Genomic DNA, 19,247 nt, shown 5'->3' with positions numbered 1-19,247 from the left:
TGAAATGTGAAGACACAGAAAAAAAATGTCTGGAAGTACCGGAAGAAACACCAATGTTTGTTTCATAATTGCCTCATAACTTTGTTTTACACACATGTTTAATTAGCTACACGTAAGGTTTTATTTTTGGGTACTATTTGACACCCTACACATTTTCACACACTTTCCACCAATTGTTTTATCTTTCAACCTTTTTCCTTTTTATAAATACAGAAATGAACTGTTTTAATGACTAAAATATACCTAAAGTCTTTATTTTTATTTAACTAATAATATTCAATAGCAGTCCAAAGTCTTGCAGCTGTTACAGCCATTAGAAGTGTACTCTCACCATAAATGTTTTCTTTTGTTGAATTTATAATCACACACAAATGCAACAACTGTGGTTCATACTTTTGCTACATGAATTGCTCTCCTTCCTCGTTGATAATATTCCCAATGCGTATCAGCATAATCTTTCACTTTCTTAAACAGCTTCGGTTGTTCTTCATTCACCAAACCTTGTTCTGGTCCAATTTCTTTGTTTGGCTCTGGAGTATAGAACATTGCAACAGATATTCTTTCCCTCTTGGAGTTCACCAATACCCGATGCATAGGACTCTTGAAAATTCCATTAGTCATTATCTGCAATGTCAAAAAGATCACTATTATCACCTATATTGCTCCTGATATCCACTGCCATGCCATGTTTCGGAATTAAGTAAAAAGTAACAATTTTTAAATTGGATGGGCACACCACAATCTGAAATACAAAAAGAAAAAAAAGAACTTGATTCATAGTTGTTAAGTTGTAACATCAATTGAATAATGAAAATGTTCACACTACTTAGATTTTGAGGTAATTTAGTAAAATGTCATGTTCGAAACTCGTTTGTTTGCTGGAGAAAATGTTATGAAACACAATTAACAACACATATATACCTCCATTTGATCACCCATGAGTATAAATAGGGCATGAGAAATTGTGGAAACTGTGAACCACTTATCCTTACGGTGGACTTGGAGGCCCTCAACGTCATCTTGCAGTATAATGGTGTACCCTGAACCATCTGCATGGGGTTTAAGCCCGAGCACAATGTCAGGTTGAGCACAGCAGGAATAGTAGTTGAACCTCACTTGCAGTAGTGCGTGTTCACCAAATTGATTCAAGAAGCAATTTTCTTCTAAATCCAACGACTTAGCAATAGCTCTAGAAATAAGATTTGTTGCCTCTCTCAGATTTGCTGTGTATTCTTCCACAATTTTCCTGCAAAAAAGAGTGTTACTAATCTTAGCCAACACAAACATGTCACCTGCCAACCGTTTGAACATTTGTCTGCATAATTAGAATTAAGATTTAAGAAGTCCTCACTCATCAGTGAAGTAGTAGTTTCAGTTTACCTAAAAGAAGAAGGATTTTCTGGCCACAAACTTGACTTCCTTCTATTTTCAGGGTGTACATCAAGGCACAAACGATCTGACCAATCTAAAAACTGACCTTCTTCGGGAACTGGATCCGCACCATACCCTTCAAATTCTTTCACCCCTTTGGAAATTTTCTTCTTTTGTTCCATTGGCTGCGTAAAAAATTCCCTTGCAACTTCACGAACCTTGTCCAAAAGTGTGCTTGATGTGCCATGGTTTATTGCCTTCCAAAAAAGATCATATGGTATGCTTGTGCAAGTGGTATCTACAAATCTACAATTTTACAAATTGAAATAAAATTGTCAAGTACATACCTGGAAGCATCCCCAAGAGGAGAGAGCTGATCTTAGCTTTTGCAGCTCTTCTTTTTGTTTGGTTAATGGTGTTGATGAAGATATGAGCCCAAAATCAATGATGGGTGGTGAACATAACGTTGAAGGCACGATTTGTGTATAGTTAACATCTCTACGAACATAAGGTGGAGGTGGTTCCTCACCATTCCTCACCATTTCTTGTACACGCTTGGATAACAGTGCTTCCATGGTAAGTAAGTAACACTGCAACTTTTTGTTTTCACATTTTTTAAAATATGCGTACTCATTTTAAAGAAAACAATTTCTAACAAAACGGTGGATACTGTCAAATCATTTACAACATGATTGATAGTTACTTCACTGGTCTGTGTTGGAAGTCTTTCAATCCATTAAATTATCTGTAAATGTTCAGAATTTTTTCTCGCAGTTATAAATTATTATCTATTTTGAAACCTTATGGAAAAATTTTATCCGTATTGTGATCATTTCAGAAAAACTAGTGTTTCCGACAAAGAAGACAGTGATTACATTCATCACCAATATTAATTATATTACCCAATCAGTTAATAATATTTATTTAGGTATTATTATTACTATTAGAAATATGTTTTTAAGTCATTAAACTTTGGTAGAAAATTGAATTTGCATATAATTTGATTTTCAAACTTTGAAAATAAACAAATATAATTATTTTGACGTAAATGAATTAAATCTTTTTTATGTATTAATAAACATTTTAGGATCACATTCAAGATTTTTAGACTATTTGATATGTTAAAGCTCAAATACTAACTTATGAAATAGTTTAATATGTAACAAAAAAAATTAATACATTAACTTGAAATAATTATATTAATTTGAGTTTGAAAATAAAAACCATTCTCGCTTGGGTAGACGTTAGTTTCTGATAAAAATACCCAACCAAACAAAACGACGGATTTATTTAGACGAGTGTAAAAGTTTTCATATTATTTATTTATTAATTAAAAGTAATTATTGATATAATTTAAAAATGTGATAAACTTATACATATAACAAAGTTGTGATTGGATGGAAATTCAATTTTTTAATAAAATTATTATATATAGCAAGTTGTGATTAGATGACAATTTAAAAAGCTTACATAAGCATTTGCTAAATTAGGTCCTTGTAAGTTATAAATATATCTAGCAAATAAGCACCACTAATTCTAAAAGAAAAAAAAAAGAAAAAAGAACAAGAGTATTTCAAAACATTTTCATAGAAGTGATTTTTGTTCATAAAAATATGTTTGCTACTTAAGTATATTTGTTGTATTTATTAAACTAGTCGCCTTATCTTCAAAAGTTCGCATAAGTAATAGATTTTTGAGATTTTTTTTGAAAAAAATCTAAAATATACTAAAAGTAACAACTCACTAGTATGTTTGAAAGAACATAATCTCACCAACTGAAAAGTGCTACAGCTTAAAGTTATTTTTGAAGAAAAAAAATGTTAGATCTTAATAAAATATTTACAACATTTTCTATTTTATCCTTTTCATTTATATGAAATTCAAGTACTGTTTGTCTTAAATAGCAATAAGACAAAAAAATGAATGAATTCGGTGAAATGAAGAATTAAATTTCTAAAAATTAGAAATGTCAAAATGTACTACAACCAGTATGCTAAAATTAATGGGTCAGATTGAAGTTTTTTATCTGTCAATTTGCTCTCATCCGTCCTCCATAATTTGTTAAATTGGCGGATCAAAGTTATATTATCGGACCAAAGAGAGGATGAACTCATCCATCTTTTAAAAAGTACTAAAAATTAAAACAAAAAATAAAAAATAATTTTTTATATTATATTATCTTAAGATGTAAATCTTTATCTGTGTAGAAATTTAAACAATTAACACTTCTAAATTAAATTACAATTATTAATTATAATCAAATAATTTAACACGTAAATATACTAATTATTTTAATTTATTTTATTAGAGATATTAATTGAACAATAACTGTAAGACCCTAGAACCTCAAGAATTTACCAAGTTGTAAAAAGTTCAAGTTATAATGTAAAATGGAATGCTGTCAGGTTTGACATGGTTTACTATTTTAATCATAACTTTTTGTAGAAAATATCAATTGAGTTGATTCTTGTTTTATTGAAAACTAGACTCAAATATCTTTAATTGGACATATAAATATAAATTTTTGGACTACCGGGCTAGCTGCAGTAAAATTATTAAAACTCGGAAACGTTAATCACGCTCAGGTATGTTCAGTTTTGACCTATGATGACTGTTTTGCTTATTACTTTCTCTACCGAACTCCAATTGAGTTGATTCTTGTTTCATTGGAAACTAGACTCAAAGAGCTTCAATTTGACTACTCATACGCATATTTTGGACTTCGGGAAGGTGTCTAACTGAGCTGGGGAAAACGTGACAGTGTTGCTGTCCAGGGGCTAGCGTCCAACCTTAATTTTAGGTACATTTTTACAAGTTGCGATTTTTTTGGAGTGGGTAGGTTGTGTTCTGAACTAGGAGAACATTTTGGAACCTTTGGAGACTTTCCTACCATGTTTTAGGGCTGAAAAAAAAATGGTTTAGGATGGTTCATTGGTTGTTTATTATTGCTAAGTACCAAGTGCATAGGTCCTTTGTTGTCTAAGGCATCTTCTTTAATTCCAAATCAGATTTGGAGTTTTGGGGGAGAGTAGAGAGGTCCTTGGTGGGAGGTGAACGAAAATCCTAAGTGTTCTAAGTGTGGAGACTGACTTGGTCTAGCAAGGAGGAGAAGAATTGCTCTCTTGGAAGAAGAGAGATTTAAGTTAGAATTTTCCTTGAAATTGAAAGTGAAAACAAGCAAAGGTGGTGGTCTAGAGGTATCAAGAGTGAAGAATTTCTTGCAAGGAGAAGAGGTAGGGGAGCTAATCCTTTCTTGATTATGATCATGAATATGAGTATGAATGTGTTAAAATTTGGTAATGGTAGTTATCTATTGACTTGTGAAAAATTTGGGTTTCATGATTATAATTTCTTATTTTCGAGTTACTGTGGTGAAAAATTTCTATTAATTGTTTTCACCGTTGGATTTAGCTAAAATATTAGTATGTGAATCCCAAGACCTATTACTAAACTTTGACCGTTCGGATTTGAAAATAAAAGTCTGTACTTGGAGAAATAAATACTGCAATTTTGAGTAAATTAGTTACCCTGTAGTTCTGTTACTAAGTTGTCTCGGTAAAAATATAGATTTTGACCTATTTAACCGTTAGATCAACCTCAAAATTTGATATATGATTCTTAGGACATATTAATACAATTTGACCGATCGGATTTGTAATTCAAGGTCTATGTTTAGAGAAAGAAATTTCGAAAGTGTGAAACAATCGGATGAACACTGTATTGCTGTTCTTAAGCTATCATGGTACCAATTTTGTATATATTTCATCTACCGTTAGATTGAGCCCAAACTTTAGTATGTAGTTCATAAGACATATTAAGTGATCTTGACCGTTCAGATTTGGAATTAGATGTCTGTGCTTAGAGGAATTCATTCCGCATTTTGAGTTTAACCGAGAACCACTTAAGTTTCTGTCTCTGAGTTACCTCGGTAAAACCTCCATATCTACTTAGTTAACCGTTGGATTACCCTGAAATTTTAATATGTTGTTTCTAAACGATAGTGTCATACTTGGACCGTTCCGATTTTAAATCGGAGATACAGATTTATAGATATTAATTTCGTATCTTCTCAGGGATCTTAATATTGCTTAATTTATGTTTTTGGATCATTTATACATAAATTATGATTTCCGCCTCATTAACCGTTGGATTGGACTGAAAATTTTACCATATGAGTTAAACATGTTGTTTATTAGTTTGATTGGTTCAGATCTGTAATTAATGATATGAGTGAAGAGTAATATTTTCACGAAATAGTAAATTTATTTGTATTGGGTAAAAACTTGGATAATTATATTCTTAAATTGTATGTGTAGTTGTATTTTGGAGATTGGAGGATGAGTAATATAATATATTCTATATTAGAAAATTAAATTATATTGAATATTCTAAGTTGTAATAATTATTTGAGTTAAATCATGAATTGTAAATAAGTTGATGGTAAATTTGGATGGGTGGTATAGGCATTATTGCCATAATTGTAAATCTGAAATTTTATTTATTTTCCTACGACTTTGGTAAGTCGGGAGAGGAGAGGTTTGAAGTCGGACACTACTTTGGTAAGTAGGTGGGAAAATGAGAGGTGAATTTGACATAAACCGCACTGCTTTGGTAAGTAGGCGGAGTGTTCCACGCTATGCTACTTTGGTAAGTAGATAATATTACATTATTGTGCTACTTTGGTAAGTAGACAATATCACCTTGTTATACTACTTTGGTAAGTAGATCACCTCGTTAGATTACTTTGGTAAGTAGTCAGTATCACATGGTTATACTACTTTGGTAAGTAGATCACCTTGTTAGATTACTTTGGTAAGTAATCAGTATATCATGGTTATACTACTTTGGTAAGTAGACAGAAGGATTGTTGACTGCTGTGCTTTGGTAAGTAGGCAGATTAATAATATGTTGTATTGACTCTAGTGAATCGACTGATGATTTTGACTGGAGAAATATTATAAAGTATCAGTGTAATAGTTGGTTTTTGAGTATGTTTGAGATGCATGTATTTGACTGATTGCCACACTTGTGATGTTAGTAAGATTGTGGATGATGTATATTTCTTGAATTGGTTAGCTCACCCTATTGTTTGTGTATGTGAATGCAATGATCGTATAATGTGTGATATTATACGGGAGCAGAAACTATTTCAGATGAATTAGCAGATGGTTCTGAAAATGCTTAGAAGATGAGAGATCTGCGGGGAAAAGGAGACATGGGGAATTTCTAAAATAGATCTATGTTTGAATTTCCGAATTGTGTGAAATTTTAAATTTCAGAAGTTTATGAACTGTGTGGACTTTTATTTTTAGAAGACTTGTGCTGTAATAAAGAACTTAATATTTTATGGGTGCTGAAATTTGTTAAAAAAAAAAATTACATATGTATTTTGTGGAAAATAAATTGTAACGCCTAAATCGGGGTGTTACAATAACAACTTAAAAAATATTTAAATAATTAAATATATATTAAATATTTTTAAGCTTTTAGTAGATAATACCGTTTTCTTTCACAAAAGTTGTCAAATAAAAATAATTAGCAAAATATAACTGCTGTTCGGGAGCAAGGAGATGAGAAGAGAATCTAAGGAACGCAAAAAAAAAAAAAAACAACTTAAATTGAAATTTAAAAACAAGATTTGTTGGTGAACTGGAAGGATAGATATCAAAGCATTAAATCGAGACGTGCCCTGAAACATTATGGTAGTTTGATGTTTTTTCAAGGTCATTCACTATCATTCAGTGATAATTTGCAATTGTTTCAACAAAACAAATGTCCTCCATTATCATCAGCTAATGATCATTTTGTTAAAAAATTCAGCATGCTCAGGAAAATACTCCATCAATTCATCCTTTGTCACCCAGGCAAAATCCTCACACTTCGCAATGTTGAACTTGTTTTTAGCGATTACTTGAGACTTGAAGAAGAATCTCTGGCAGAAGATTTCAATAAAGAGAAAGTATAAGCAAATAAATCAACTTTTACATTGAGATAAAAGAAGCACTGGAAAGGCTAGTTTTGGAATCATGTGACAACCAAACAAGTTAAAGTCCTAAGCACTTCAATAAATAAAGTGCCAACATATATTGATATAAATAAGAATATTATAAAAAACTGAAGCTTCAATAAGTAAACCAGAAGTATAACAAATTTCCTATATATTAACCTTATAAGATGTGGATCCAGACTGATCTTCTGTAGGCTGAACAACCATATGGCCCATTGGAGCGTTTCCAACAAAATATGTATTAGAAAGATCTCCTATGATTGATTCCAATGCAGACTCTGCACACTGCAAAATAAAAAAAAAAAAAAAAAAAGTTGATAGGGAAAAATTACAGAAAAATAAAAGAAAAGCAATATATGCCAAGGTTCACCTTGCGCATGGTATCCTCAGAGTCATAAACTTTCTCAGGAAAATGCCACTCAGGCTTTCCACTAGGAGTCCCATGTGCATTACCATAGACGAGAAGGTAGAGTCTTCTATCAAGAGCTCGTTGTAATGACCTAATTAGACAAGTAGTAACAAGTAAAAGAATGAGCAGTCATTAAAAAATGATGTCTGAAAGCAAATTCATTTGTTTAAAATAATGAAAAATAAAAGGGATAAATATAGATAAATGTAGGTAGTGTCTCTCTGTCTTCTCAGCATTGAAATTATATTTAGTTTTGACTATGTTACCTAAGACACAGAATGAGGATTGGTCCTTGCCCTAGCATAAGTGTATTTAGTTTGAACAAATAAGACCTGGTATACAAATCTATGATAACTTTCATATTCATAAAGACGAAAGACGAGTATGAGAATATACAAATGGCAAGTTTGCTCTACATTATAAAAACAACAATTTATCAAAGCAAAATTCATTCCCTCGCCACTAAAGCAGGCAAGGGAATAAAAATGGAATTTAAATTCTGAATAACCCTTGCTAACTATTATCCGTAACTAAACAACATGCTACAGAAAATAGACATTGGTCCACTCCCAAGGAAGATGAGATTAAGAAAAAACCAATACTCCATTGGAGAATCACACGTACTGAGATGATGGCTTTTCTTTTATAGCATTCGTCTTCCTTCATATATTAGTGAAATTTAAATAAAGCATTTTCTTATGGTAAAAGTGTATTCATATTGGTATGTACCTTTTGTCATTGTTTTTGTCAGCTTCGGTGAATCTTGGTGCTGGCACATAGTCAATCTGATAATCACCTTTTCCCCTGGAAGTAACATAGTTTTCATGAGAACAAATGAAAAGAAGAAACTATCTGTATTGCCAGCTATGATAAATCTTAAGCATATCAACACATTGAGAAGGAGGCAAAAAGAATATGAAACATTTGTCATTGCATCATACTCTAAGCCACTAAGTTAAATTTGGCGAACCAAGTAAAATAATCTAAAAGGCGGCATTAACTTTATAGGTTTGGCAAAAGATCAAATCAAACTATATAACCAAATGAAGTCATTATAAGGCTTACGTAAATACCAGAATATTCAAACTATAGACATAGCATTGAGTACTTATACCTTGCATCAGATTTGTCTAGAAATTCATCAGGATATCTGCGTTGATATTGTTGTCGCCACCGAAACCTAACAGTTTAAACCCCATAAAAAAATACATTTAGTACAATAGTCACTGCCAAAACAGGTTCTTCATGTAGATTAATCAAACGACAACTAAAAATTCACCAGAATACAAGGTTTTCATTTTCCATATGTTCTCTTTTGAAAATTCGAGGAGGTGGAAAATAGGATATTCATCACTAAAATTTATCTAAATATCACCGTGCACCTAGTTTCCAAATCACCAAATTCATAAAAGGAGCGTTCAACAATCCATGTTCACATGACATCCCTTCCTATTCTACAGTCCTCCAGCAGAATCACATCTTTTTCCTTGAAAAATGAACTAATACCTTCTATGACTACAAATCCAAGACTCAATGAAGCTAAAATTACCCAATTCATTTTATCTTTCCTAGATATACTTTTTATTCAAGCAGAGAGAAACTCACGAGAATTCTTGAAATGCGTAAACTACAGGGTCAATTTTGGGGATGACCACTGGCAGTCTCTCAAAGAGCACAGAAGCAACAAGGTTCTCAGAGCTTGTGCTGAATCCTCGCCTTGTCAAGAGAGGTCGAACCAATGACATCTTCATCCTGGATGTATGCAGAACCATCAGATGCAGAAAAAGAAGCAAGAGAAATAAATATATAATCTGTGCGGGAGAGGATTACACTCTCTTCAGCAGAAATACAAATGCTCAGTTTATTAGAAAAAATATTTTCTATATTCAATTTAATTATTATTGCTGTCATGATTTCTTCCCCAATTTTGTACGCAAAAATTTTTGAAGATCAATTTTATACAAGTGCACAATAATGCTATTTTTCTAAGATTTGACAGAATACATCATTTAAGCAAAGGCTTGATGTGTAATAACACTAAAGAGTCAATACACCTACAATAGTCATAATTAAATCAATAAAATCCAATTGCCCAAGGTTCTAATCTTCATCTTAACGTACACCTGAATTAGTTTAAGTGTCAGATATTCTATAGATGTTCCTGCCCCTTTTTGGGTGGTTAGAGGTAAGGTCCTATAGAAGGATTTATAGTTTAATCATCAATGCAGTCAAGTGCTTCTGTTCTAGAAAAAAATAAGTGACATACAGTTCATGATTTTGAAAAAATCACATCACCAGGCACCAACAGCTTCTAATATCTAATATCAGTGCTGAAGTTTCAAAGCAAAGTTTCACCAAAGACTACTACTGACAAGTAACACCACGAGCTTGAAATTCTCTTCACATACGCAGATAAAAACATATAAGAAACAAGTAATCTAAGTAGGCAGCTGATAACTTAAGTGCCCCAAACTCACACAAATTCAAAATTAATGTTTTCATGAATTTGATGCAACGCCGTATCACTTTTCTGATGGCATTGGGGGTTTCCTTTGGATCAGAATCTATAATCTATAGAAAGGGAACAGAAAGCAGAGAATACAGAAAGAAATGGCAATGCCCAATCAATCAATGAGGTCCCCCAAAAGAACAAGAAAAGAGTTTTCTTACGTTAACGAAAGAACGGAAGCGTACAGCCCGCAATATCATTCCATTCGGTACAATATACGAGATAGCTGTTGCAGCAAAGGGTATTAGTGAAGGGAAGAAAAGAAGGGTTTTGAATGTGGGGGAAGCGTGAGAGACCCAAGGCATAAACACCAAGGTCAAAACGATGCCGTTTGAAACTACTTTATATTCTATATATTATACACTCCTTCTGCAAAGCACACAAACATACACAGGTATTCTCCTATATAGAAATTCACTCTCTTCTTTTCTTTCTTCACTACCAATTTTTAAATAATGCATTCTTACAAATTTTAGTCATATATATATATATAAGTTAAATATTTCATTGTATTATATTTTTTTCAATTAGAGCATAATTAATAATTTAACATATATTTTATTCAAAATTGTGTACATAAATTAAAATTATAAAAATAATGTGAACTTAATAGCTTTCTCTATCCAGAAAATGACAATGAAATGAAAATAAATACTATAATTTTAGAACCATTTCTTTTAAATTCAAATCCGAACTTGTTTTTCCTTTCACGGAGACTCTGCTAGGATTTTGTTATGCTTAATTTTGTTCCATATTTCATTCATCAAAGCATAAGTTGTTTAAAATAAATTAACGAAACTATAAAAGTTTAATAGATAAAAAGAACATTTAAAATTTAATTAAATCCATTAACATGAATTGTAATTAACAAAATAGGCAGCTCATAAATTGTATTAAAATACTCTATAGATAGATACATATAAAACCACCTAAATTACAGAAACTAGTTTCCATATATAAACTTTTAAAAAAGAACACCCGAGGGTGCTAAGAGAAAACCGGGACTGTGAATAGTATGGGTCAATCCATTCACTGTACTATACTTTCGGGTTTTACGGGCAGAACAACTTTTGTTGTTCTTCCTAATTATCTCTATTGATTCACTTTGGGAACACTCAAAATTAATTTACAATTATTCATGATAAAATAATTTGTATGAGTTAAGGACAGATCCTGAATAATCAACATATATATATATATATATATATATATATATATACATTATTAAATCCTTTTATTGTTTGCATCTAAAATTTGACTATTAGTATTTTTAAAAATAAATCTTTTTTTATTATTTTTTTTCTTACTTGCTCATCATAGGTATGGTACGTTATAAGCTATCAATAATAAGAATTTTTTTTATCATTTTAATATATTTTTATGCATCTCATTTGTTCATTTTATATACAACGTAAGATTTCTTTATTAATTTATCCTTTATATTTAGTACCATAATGATGTCAAGATTATAGTTTTTAAAATCATCACAACCCAAAACATTTCTTTTTGTTGGTCAATTTATCCATTTTCTAAACAAATTATGCGCGTGTAAAATTGACCCAACATTGAATAAAAAAGTTTAAAGTAAATTCAGTAATGACATAAAATAAGTTTATTAAGACTGGAAAACACATTATTAAAAGATTTCTGTGAACATATACACAATTACGTGATATTATATTATATCAGAGATATAGGATTATAATCTTGAATCTTGCATCGTGCCTTTAGGATAGTGTAAATATATCATAAGGGAAAAGTTGAACCAAAATTATTAAAACACTTTGAGCGAAGGGGAATTACTCTACACCAAAGGTTAAAAGTATCGAAAACAAATTTTCAATTCTTTTTTAATATAATTTGAAATAGATTCTAACTTACTAATAGGTTTATTAAGAAAAGAAATTTACTTAAGAAAACACAACATCTATTAAACTTGAACTCAATCATATAAAAAATTAACATTCTCTCAACTTAAAATCTTAAATCTTAATACAAATTTATAAATCTTTCTTTCTTATATAATGTTTTATTTTTTATTTCTATTCAATATAAAACTTAAAGTATCCTTGAATAGTTTTTCTAAATGTTTGAACTATTCGTCCATCGTTTAATTACAAATTTTAATATATAGATTATTATTAAGTTTCATAAATATTTATTACATACTAAACTAACAAAGCTAAAAACAATATTCAATGTTCCAATTTGCATTTGACACTGAACAGAAGAAAAAGGGAAGTAACAAGAGTTTGAAATTTAGGGAATTTGATTTATTTATATAAGATGGTGAATATTGTTTGAGTAGATGGTCCACACGAGGGTACAATAGTATAGCAATCTAGGATTTCTTAGAATGCTTACATGAGCTTCGAGCATATTAATATTAATAATATAAATATAATAATGGTAAGGTTTTAGTGAGAACAGCAGTCTATGAAAATGTGTAGCTAGAGCATGGGATGGGAGAGATCCATGGGAAATGGATTGGCCATAACAGTGTCGACGTAGTAGTGTGGATGGCTTGGATCCATCACCACAAACTGCATGTCCTCCGAAGGCTTCCAGTGTCGTTTCCTTTGATTAATAAACCAGTTGTTGATTTGCTTCTGATCCAGACCTGTCGACTCTGCAAGAGCCAGCTTCTGTGACTCCTGTCAATGAATAAACCTTATATCAAAACATACTATATATAATATTATTATGTTGAATACATTAGAAAGGTTGTAACAACAACATACGGATGGATAAGGCCATTTGTAATGTCTGCTCCACCATTCAAGCAATTGTTGCCTTGCTTCTTTAGGTAGCTTTCCCTTTTTCCTCTTTTTCATGAACTCCTGCTTCAGACTGCCCAAGTATCCACTGTACTTCCGCAGAAGCTGACCCTTTAATTCCCTGTCCTCTGCCTGCGGATCTATCATGCTCTGTAGATCAACATCTTCTTCAGATGATCCATTCCTATCACCACCCTCATTACAACCTGCACATAACAATCACCAAAAATTCAACAATGCCAACCTCTGTATTGGCCACCAATTTTCAAACTATATAGACATACTACTATACCATGTTACTGCATTATTTTCTAAAGGCAAGTATCTCAATGATTAAAGTCAATATTATAACTTCAATATATTTAACAATCTCAATACCTTAGCAAGGAAAAATAAACATGGGTTTCTCTTTATTGAATCACAAAGTAAATATATTATGACAACATTTAATGAGAATGTAAAGAAAAGAACAACCACAACTGCAGCTTGCAATCATGAGGAAATAATTGATCCACACCACTGAAAGTTTGCACTTCAAATGGTGCATAGGATAAAGAGCCGGGTGGCAAGTTGAAACATTATTCTATCCATTTAAACTCAGAAAATGGACGCTCCATTTTCTTTATGCCCGACAAAGTTATGGACCAAAAAGTGTACTCGTGTATATATACTGTTCCAACGTAACTTATGAATGGCCACTTTATCGACTCGCAAACCTTCCATTGTAGTTTTAAGCTACAATACAGTGACTCATTAAACTTAATCATGACTCGTGATTATAAACAGCAAACATGAAAAAGCTTTTACACATTTCATTTTTAGTCATCAGCATAATTGCAGTAAAGTTTGACTAATATTGATGATTGTTAAATTCAAATGTAGATTTCATTGAACAATCGGCATTATTATATGTAGATATGACAGTATGTATATCCATTTCCAGTTTAAGCTATGTAAAATAATCATTACCACAACTCTATGGTTAACAAATATGACAAATGCATCTGAAGGTTTAGTACCTATATATGGAAGCAAACGCAATCACAGGAAAGGCAATATGCATATAGACTAACTTTTGAAATTGCACACAACAGTTTGAGGAAACAAATAGGGCGAGACAAAACAATATTTTGATTTTCAACTGCTTTTTTTTTGCACCCAACAGTTCTAAAACGAGTTGCACATCATCAAGAAACAAACTTTCATGACATTTAGAAAACTCGACTATTTACCATCTATGTTGAACGTTGGCTTATCATTATTGTTAAGCACCAACCATCCAAAACATTGAAATCTTTAAGACTAACCAAACCCTTTTAAGAAAGAGCTTAGAGTTGATACGAACTATGAACAAAGGCACCTCGACATGTTCAATTTCACTTATTCAGGATTGGAAACAGGGAAGACCAAAGTTCAGCTTACTACCAATCAATCAGAAAGAGAGTAACTATTATCCTGATAAATAATAATGGAAGTTATTATAAAGTGGTATCTCGTCAATGATGTTAACCCCTCTCCCAAAACACCCTTTAATGCTGTGAAGTGAAAGATGGGATTGCAATATCATATGGAGGAATTTGGATAGAGAGAAAACAAAAAAATGTAAAAGATCTTTTATTGCTTGGATAGAAGAAAAACAAGGGAGTGGAAAGCAAAACGAAAATGAATCAAGCAAAATTGCATTCAAACCCTTTCAATATAACAAAATATAAAGTAAATAGCCACTTCAATGCTTTACTTCCCAATAACTTTAGATTAGGTCTTCTATAAAAAACCTTAATAGCCCTCTTAAGTCCATATATAAACTACCAAAAGGTCACTAAGTTAGCCTTAGTTTAGTACTTAAAAATATACATCAACGCCTAAGTTTAAATGGCAGCTATCCCAAAATTTAGTTAGGTTTGTCATTTAATTAATTTTCTCTTTCACCCGGTCCAGTTTTTCTCCTGACCACAGTTGAAATCTTTTCCATCGGTTGCAATTTCAATTTTTAGGTATATGTGTTCTCACCATTCTCAACGGTCAGAAAACATCTCACCGACAGAGCTCTTTGAAGTTATCATTCTATCTAATTCCTCTTATTTCCAGTCGATGCTAATTTGAATCCACTGAAATAAATGATTTTGCAGATTCATTTATTGATCCATATATACCCCAAAATCATAACGACGAGAAGAACTCAGATCACACCTACTGTTCATTTTTTTTTCTTTGGTTACGATAAAATACAAATATAAGAAATACAATTACTATAATTATTCATGTATAAACTGTTCGGCTAACCCTCATGGTTAAAGGAAAAGTAAAAAGAAAAAAAGTTGAAAATATACTCCACTATCTTTTTTTAAAAAAAAATGCAGAAATAAAGGTAATAAATTATATTGTCTTAATGAAATAGTTTGGATTCTCTTTCTCATTTTTACATCATTACACACACCATATATAGACACACACATGTATCGATTATAAAGTAGGACTATAACAAACAAAAGTAATTAATAGTATCTTTAATTATTATAAAACAGAAGAACAAAGCCAATAATGAAAAATACTTTTAAAAAACTGGACAACTAAAAAAATAAATATCATGGCATTTAATATTCCAAATGTATCTACCCCATAGTTTCACTAAAAGCCTGTGATATATTGATATAGTGGTAAATAAGAATAGAAGCTTTCCTCTATTTTTTAGTTGTGGATAAAATTTCAAGAAATATAGCAGTAATACTATTTACGGCTTAAATTCACTCTTCCAATTTAAAAATTCTGTACTTATCCCCAAAGAACTTTGGTCTTTTCTGCCACTTTTTGGTCTGCTTATTACATTTCCTAGGAGAACAAATAGCCAACTTCCTCCTACCCAGAAATTACCACTCCAGGGCAAGAAGAAACCCTAATCCCTAGGTTATACCAGACCTAATTTTACCAGCAAGCTTCCCTCGGCCATTTCATCATTCTATTCATTTCAAGTAGAATCTTTAACGCATAAAGGAAACAAAACCAGCCAAATCTGAGAATCCCGGTAAAAATCAAATGGGGAAATAGATGACAAGAATGTAACTAAAGTCTTATATTTCCAAAAAAGACAGCTGTGTACATGTCAATATCAAGCACACACGAGATGACGAATTAGCAAGATACCAAAACAGTTTAATCAATGCACTAACACCAAGAAGACGATACAGATATGTACCACAGCACCATCTACACTTTGACAGACAAAGCCACGCTTTGAACAAGGGCACCGATGCCAGTATTCGAAACCCTCGCAAATACACAGACTAGGTAGCAAAATACAATAGTTCAAAGAGAGCGAATAAGGAAAAAGTGGTGCTTCTTCAACTTTAGGCACCTTTCAATCCTCACAACACACATCCTTAAACCACAGGCATGCATTGGTAGTAAATTACTCAAACATCAAATATTACGCAATTAACGTTAGAAACAACCGGACAACGTAGATATATACTCCAGGAGTTGTTATTTAAGAACAGTTTCCAATGTTTTTTAAAAAAAATTCAATTAGAATAAGAGCTTTATCTCGATAATTTATGTAAATCGTTGGATAAGTCCCAATTCTGACAGGAGAACAATACTTACTCACGGAAGGAGCTATATCCAAGTTTTTCACTTAAACGTTTATAGATCATCGTATTAAATATGAACAATAATTTCAGAAGACAGCATAGATAGAGAGAGAAAGAGGGTCATCACCGAAGTCGGAGGAAGAAACTGTTAGGTTTTTGAGCTGACACTCAACCCTTTGAAGGAAGAGCATGGCTTCTTTTAAGGGTTTGGAGAGTTCTTGCTCATACTTGGTCAGCATCTCGCAGTAAGCTTCCATGAACTGATCCAGAGCTGGATCCTCACCTATGCAGCTCGATCCAGGTGCATCTCCGGCCATTGTCACCGTAGAAGCACAGGCTTCCTCTAACCTTGCCACCACTTCAGGCGGGGCTCCAACCTGCAAAGAACGTGTGAAAACCATGTATGGTATAATATGTGAAGGTGCCACAAAACACATGATATAACTTCCATGAAGTAAACTGTCTTTATCACTTCTGCTTTAAAGGGTTTTTTGACTTCTTTGCCAATTCTCTTTCTTACGATGGAACATAACTTATCAACATAGTGTTTTTAATAGAAAGAAACAAAAATACAAGTCCACAATTCGCAGTACACATGCCACACAACTCAGATCCGAAATTGTGTGCAGAAAGTAATTAATTAAGCATCGATCGTTTTCAACCACAAAATCTGTCTACCTTTTTTACACAAGGAGGGGGTGTTTGAGGTGAACACATACATCACACAAGACTCAACAAGTTAAAAGCAAGCTTTTTCTTCTTTTCTCACCTTCTGACAATTGACGTAAGCTGCCAAGAGACGGTGATAGTGAGGATGGGCCATGATCTTAGCCTTGACAGCAGAAGAGGAGGAGGAGGAGGAGCTTCCATTGTTGTTGCTGCGGTGGTTGGGATGGCCACTCTCCATGAAATAGTACCCTACCCCAGTGTTGTTATCATCGTTGTTGTTGTGGTTATTGTCGAGCATGATAGAAGGAGTTCCACTGTTACTGCAGTTGGGAATGAAGAGACAGTTTGTGTTTGCATTATTATTGGTATTATTACTAGGATTAGGATTTATTGGATGATGACCAGCATGATGGGAAGTCACCAAAGGCATCATCGTCATTGGGCATAGCCCACCACTGTTTTCTCCAAAAGCCAACAAATAAGAAGTGCCATTAGAACTACTACTACCCTCCATGGCTTGCTTGCACATTCACTCACTTGTCAACAACACACACATTCATTCACTCACTCACTGTCTCATCCTTTTTGCCAACCAACTTCTGTGGTTCACTACAGTTGTTCACTCACTACTTGCTAGCTAACCTTACGACATATAACTAAAACAAACGCACTCTCTTCTCTCGTTCTCTCTCTATTTTATGAAGTCCGAAGATGTTTGTCTTTCAGAGCTCTCCCGGGTTTTATGGTAAAAGTATCAGGCTTTTTACAGAAAATCCTAAATAGTGGTAGTGGTGGCTAAAGTCAGTTACATGAAGTAAGTAGTATAGAGGTTTTCCCACTTGACTTTTCTGGCAAAGCCTGCACAGAGTTTTCCTTTGGAAAATGGGTGTTAAATGTTAATCTTTCTTTCCAGCATTAATGAATGAAATCATTTTCTCACACGCACTCTCTCTGATTCTAGTGGTTACACGGTTACACTTGTGAGTGAGAAGACACAGCAGAGCGCACGCGGGGCACACTGAGAGAACGATGAGTTAGCGAAGAAGAGAAGGGGAGAGGGTTCGTATAAGGCACTGCTACAAACAAAGGTTTTTACCTTCCCAATGAAAGCTCTCCCTCTCTTTTCCTGCACTGCCACTGATACGCTGCCATTCCTGGCATAAAACAAAACAGAAGAGAGAGATAGAGAGCCCAACCAAGTTTTTAGTTTGTTTAGGAGAGAAAGGAACGATCAAATCGAGGAAGAGAAAACAAGTTACCTACTACTGACCATGAATGGAGAAGAGATGGATAGATGGATAGGTTTATGTTTATGGGGCACGGAATCAACCCTTCCCCCCTTCTCTCTCTCTCTCTCTCTTCATAGTTTGATGGCAATCCCTCCACTCATTTAATATTCTCACTCCCTTTGTCCTCTTCTCACCACAGTGATTAAAAAATTCTCTAGTCCCACAAGTACTAAACCATATTTATCACAACATTAGAGATTTAACATCTTTGCTTGATTTGGTTCATTCTGTTTTAGCTCCAAAATAGAAGTTTTATGTCTCTAAAGATCAGCGTTAATCAAGAATACTTTTATCATAAATTCTTGCATGTGCGGAGCTAAACATGAATGAATACACTGTGGTTGGTGTGGTAGCATATATGATCTACAAATACGATAGAAACTAATAATAATTTAGCACAGAAAAAGCGCGTCTGTGACTAGGTAAATAAAGCTGGCAAAGTTTGTGGGACAGTCCGAATGTCTCTTCCTTTCAATCTCTTTTTCTCCATTTCCAGCACAATAGGTTTTCTCTATATCCCATCCCATCCTTCGGTCCATAATAAAGGCCTAGAGTAGCATCACTTCCCGTAAAATACCGTAGTGAAAGCACCTCCATCAGGTTACGTACACATTGTCGCTTCCCATTGT

At 32.9% G+C, this 19,247-nt stretch overlaps 3 protein-coding genes and 1 long non-coding RNA gene across 10 annotated transcripts; 1 reads left to right on the top strand and 3 right to left on the bottom strand.

Moving 5' to 3' along the window:
- Positions 1 to 240: 240 nt before the first annotated feature.
- Positions 241 to 1,994, bottom strand: LOC124819458 (protein SRG1-like). 2 transcript variants are annotated; one of them, XM_047290981.2, is made up of 4 exons: positions 1,719 to 1,993; positions 1,381 to 1,628; positions 922 to 1,246; positions 241 to 624 (listed from the first exon to the last, which is right to left on the bottom strand). In XM_047290981.2, the coding sequence occupies exons 1-4, from the start codon at positions 1,944 to 1,946 to the stop codon at positions 388 to 390; spliced, it is 1,038 nt and encodes a 345-aa protein (XP_047146937.1). In that variant the 5' UTR covers positions 1,947 to 1,993; the 3' UTR covers positions 241 to 387. The 2 variants fall into 2 exon arrangements, with proteins under 2 accessions (XP_047146937.1, XP_087972628.1); XM_088116502.1 differs by having other exon boundaries at positions 478 to 742; positions 1,719 to 1,994.
- Positions 1,995 to 3,708: 1,714 nt separating this feature from the next.
- On the top strand, positions 3,709 to 6,724 carry LOC148198814 (uncharacterized). The gene is made up of 2 exons (XR_015779795.1): positions 3,709 to 4,604; positions 6,513 to 6,724. It is a non-coding gene; the product is annotated as an uncharacterized LOC148198814 (long non-coding RNA).
- Positions 6,725 to 7,031: 307 nt separating this feature from the next.
- Positions 7,032 to 10,619, bottom strand: DECOY (decoy). Its single transcript, XM_088115366.1, has 7 exons — positions 10,458 to 10,619; positions 9,393 to 9,539; positions 8,902 to 8,967; positions 8,517 to 8,591; positions 7,749 to 7,878; positions 7,538 to 7,663; positions 7,032 to 7,303 (listed from the first exon to the last, which is right to left on the bottom strand). The coding sequence occupies exons 2-7, from the start codon at positions 9,536 to 9,538 to the stop codon at positions 7,160 to 7,162; spliced, it is 687 nt and encodes a 228-aa protein (XP_087971492.1). The 5' UTR covers position 9,539; positions 10,458 to 10,619; the 3' UTR covers positions 7,032 to 7,159.
- A 1,934-nt stretch (positions 10,620 to 12,553) lies between these two features.
- On the bottom strand, positions 12,554 to 18,757 carry LOC124827627 (homeobox protein SBH1). Of its 6 annotated transcripts, none has more exons than XM_047300725.2 (6): positions 18,589 to 18,750; positions 18,426 to 18,483; positions 17,430 to 17,649; positions 16,788 to 17,037; positions 13,038 to 13,279; positions 12,554 to 12,950 (listed from the first exon to the last, which is right to left on the bottom strand). In XM_047300725.2, the coding sequence occupies exons 2-6, from the start codon at positions 18,479 to 18,481 to the stop codon at positions 12,747 to 12,749; spliced, it is 972 nt and encodes a 323-aa protein (XP_047156681.1). In that variant the 5' UTR covers positions 18,482 to 18,483; positions 18,589 to 18,750; the 3' UTR covers positions 12,554 to 12,746. The 6 variants fall into 6 exon arrangements, with proteins under 6 accessions (XP_047156681.1, XP_047156682.1, XP_047156678.1 ...); XM_047300726.2 differs by having other exon boundaries at positions 18,600 to 18,709; XM_047300722.2 differs by having other exon boundaries at positions 17,430 to 18,483; positions 18,589 to 18,756.
- Between the last annotated feature and the right edge of the window lie 490 nt (positions 18,758 to 19,247).

Source organism: Vigna umbellata, chromosome 5, assembly GCF_029865625.1.
Source record: "Vigna umbellata cultivar VRB3 chromosome 5, Vumbellata_1.0, whole genome shotgun sequence".
Lineage (NCBI taxonomy): Eukaryota > Viridiplantae > Streptophyta > Magnoliopsida > Fabales > Fabaceae > Vigna > Vigna umbellata.
The sequence above is the reverse complement of the archived record's forward strand: the minus strand, read 5'-3'. Positions and strand labels throughout refer to the sequence as shown.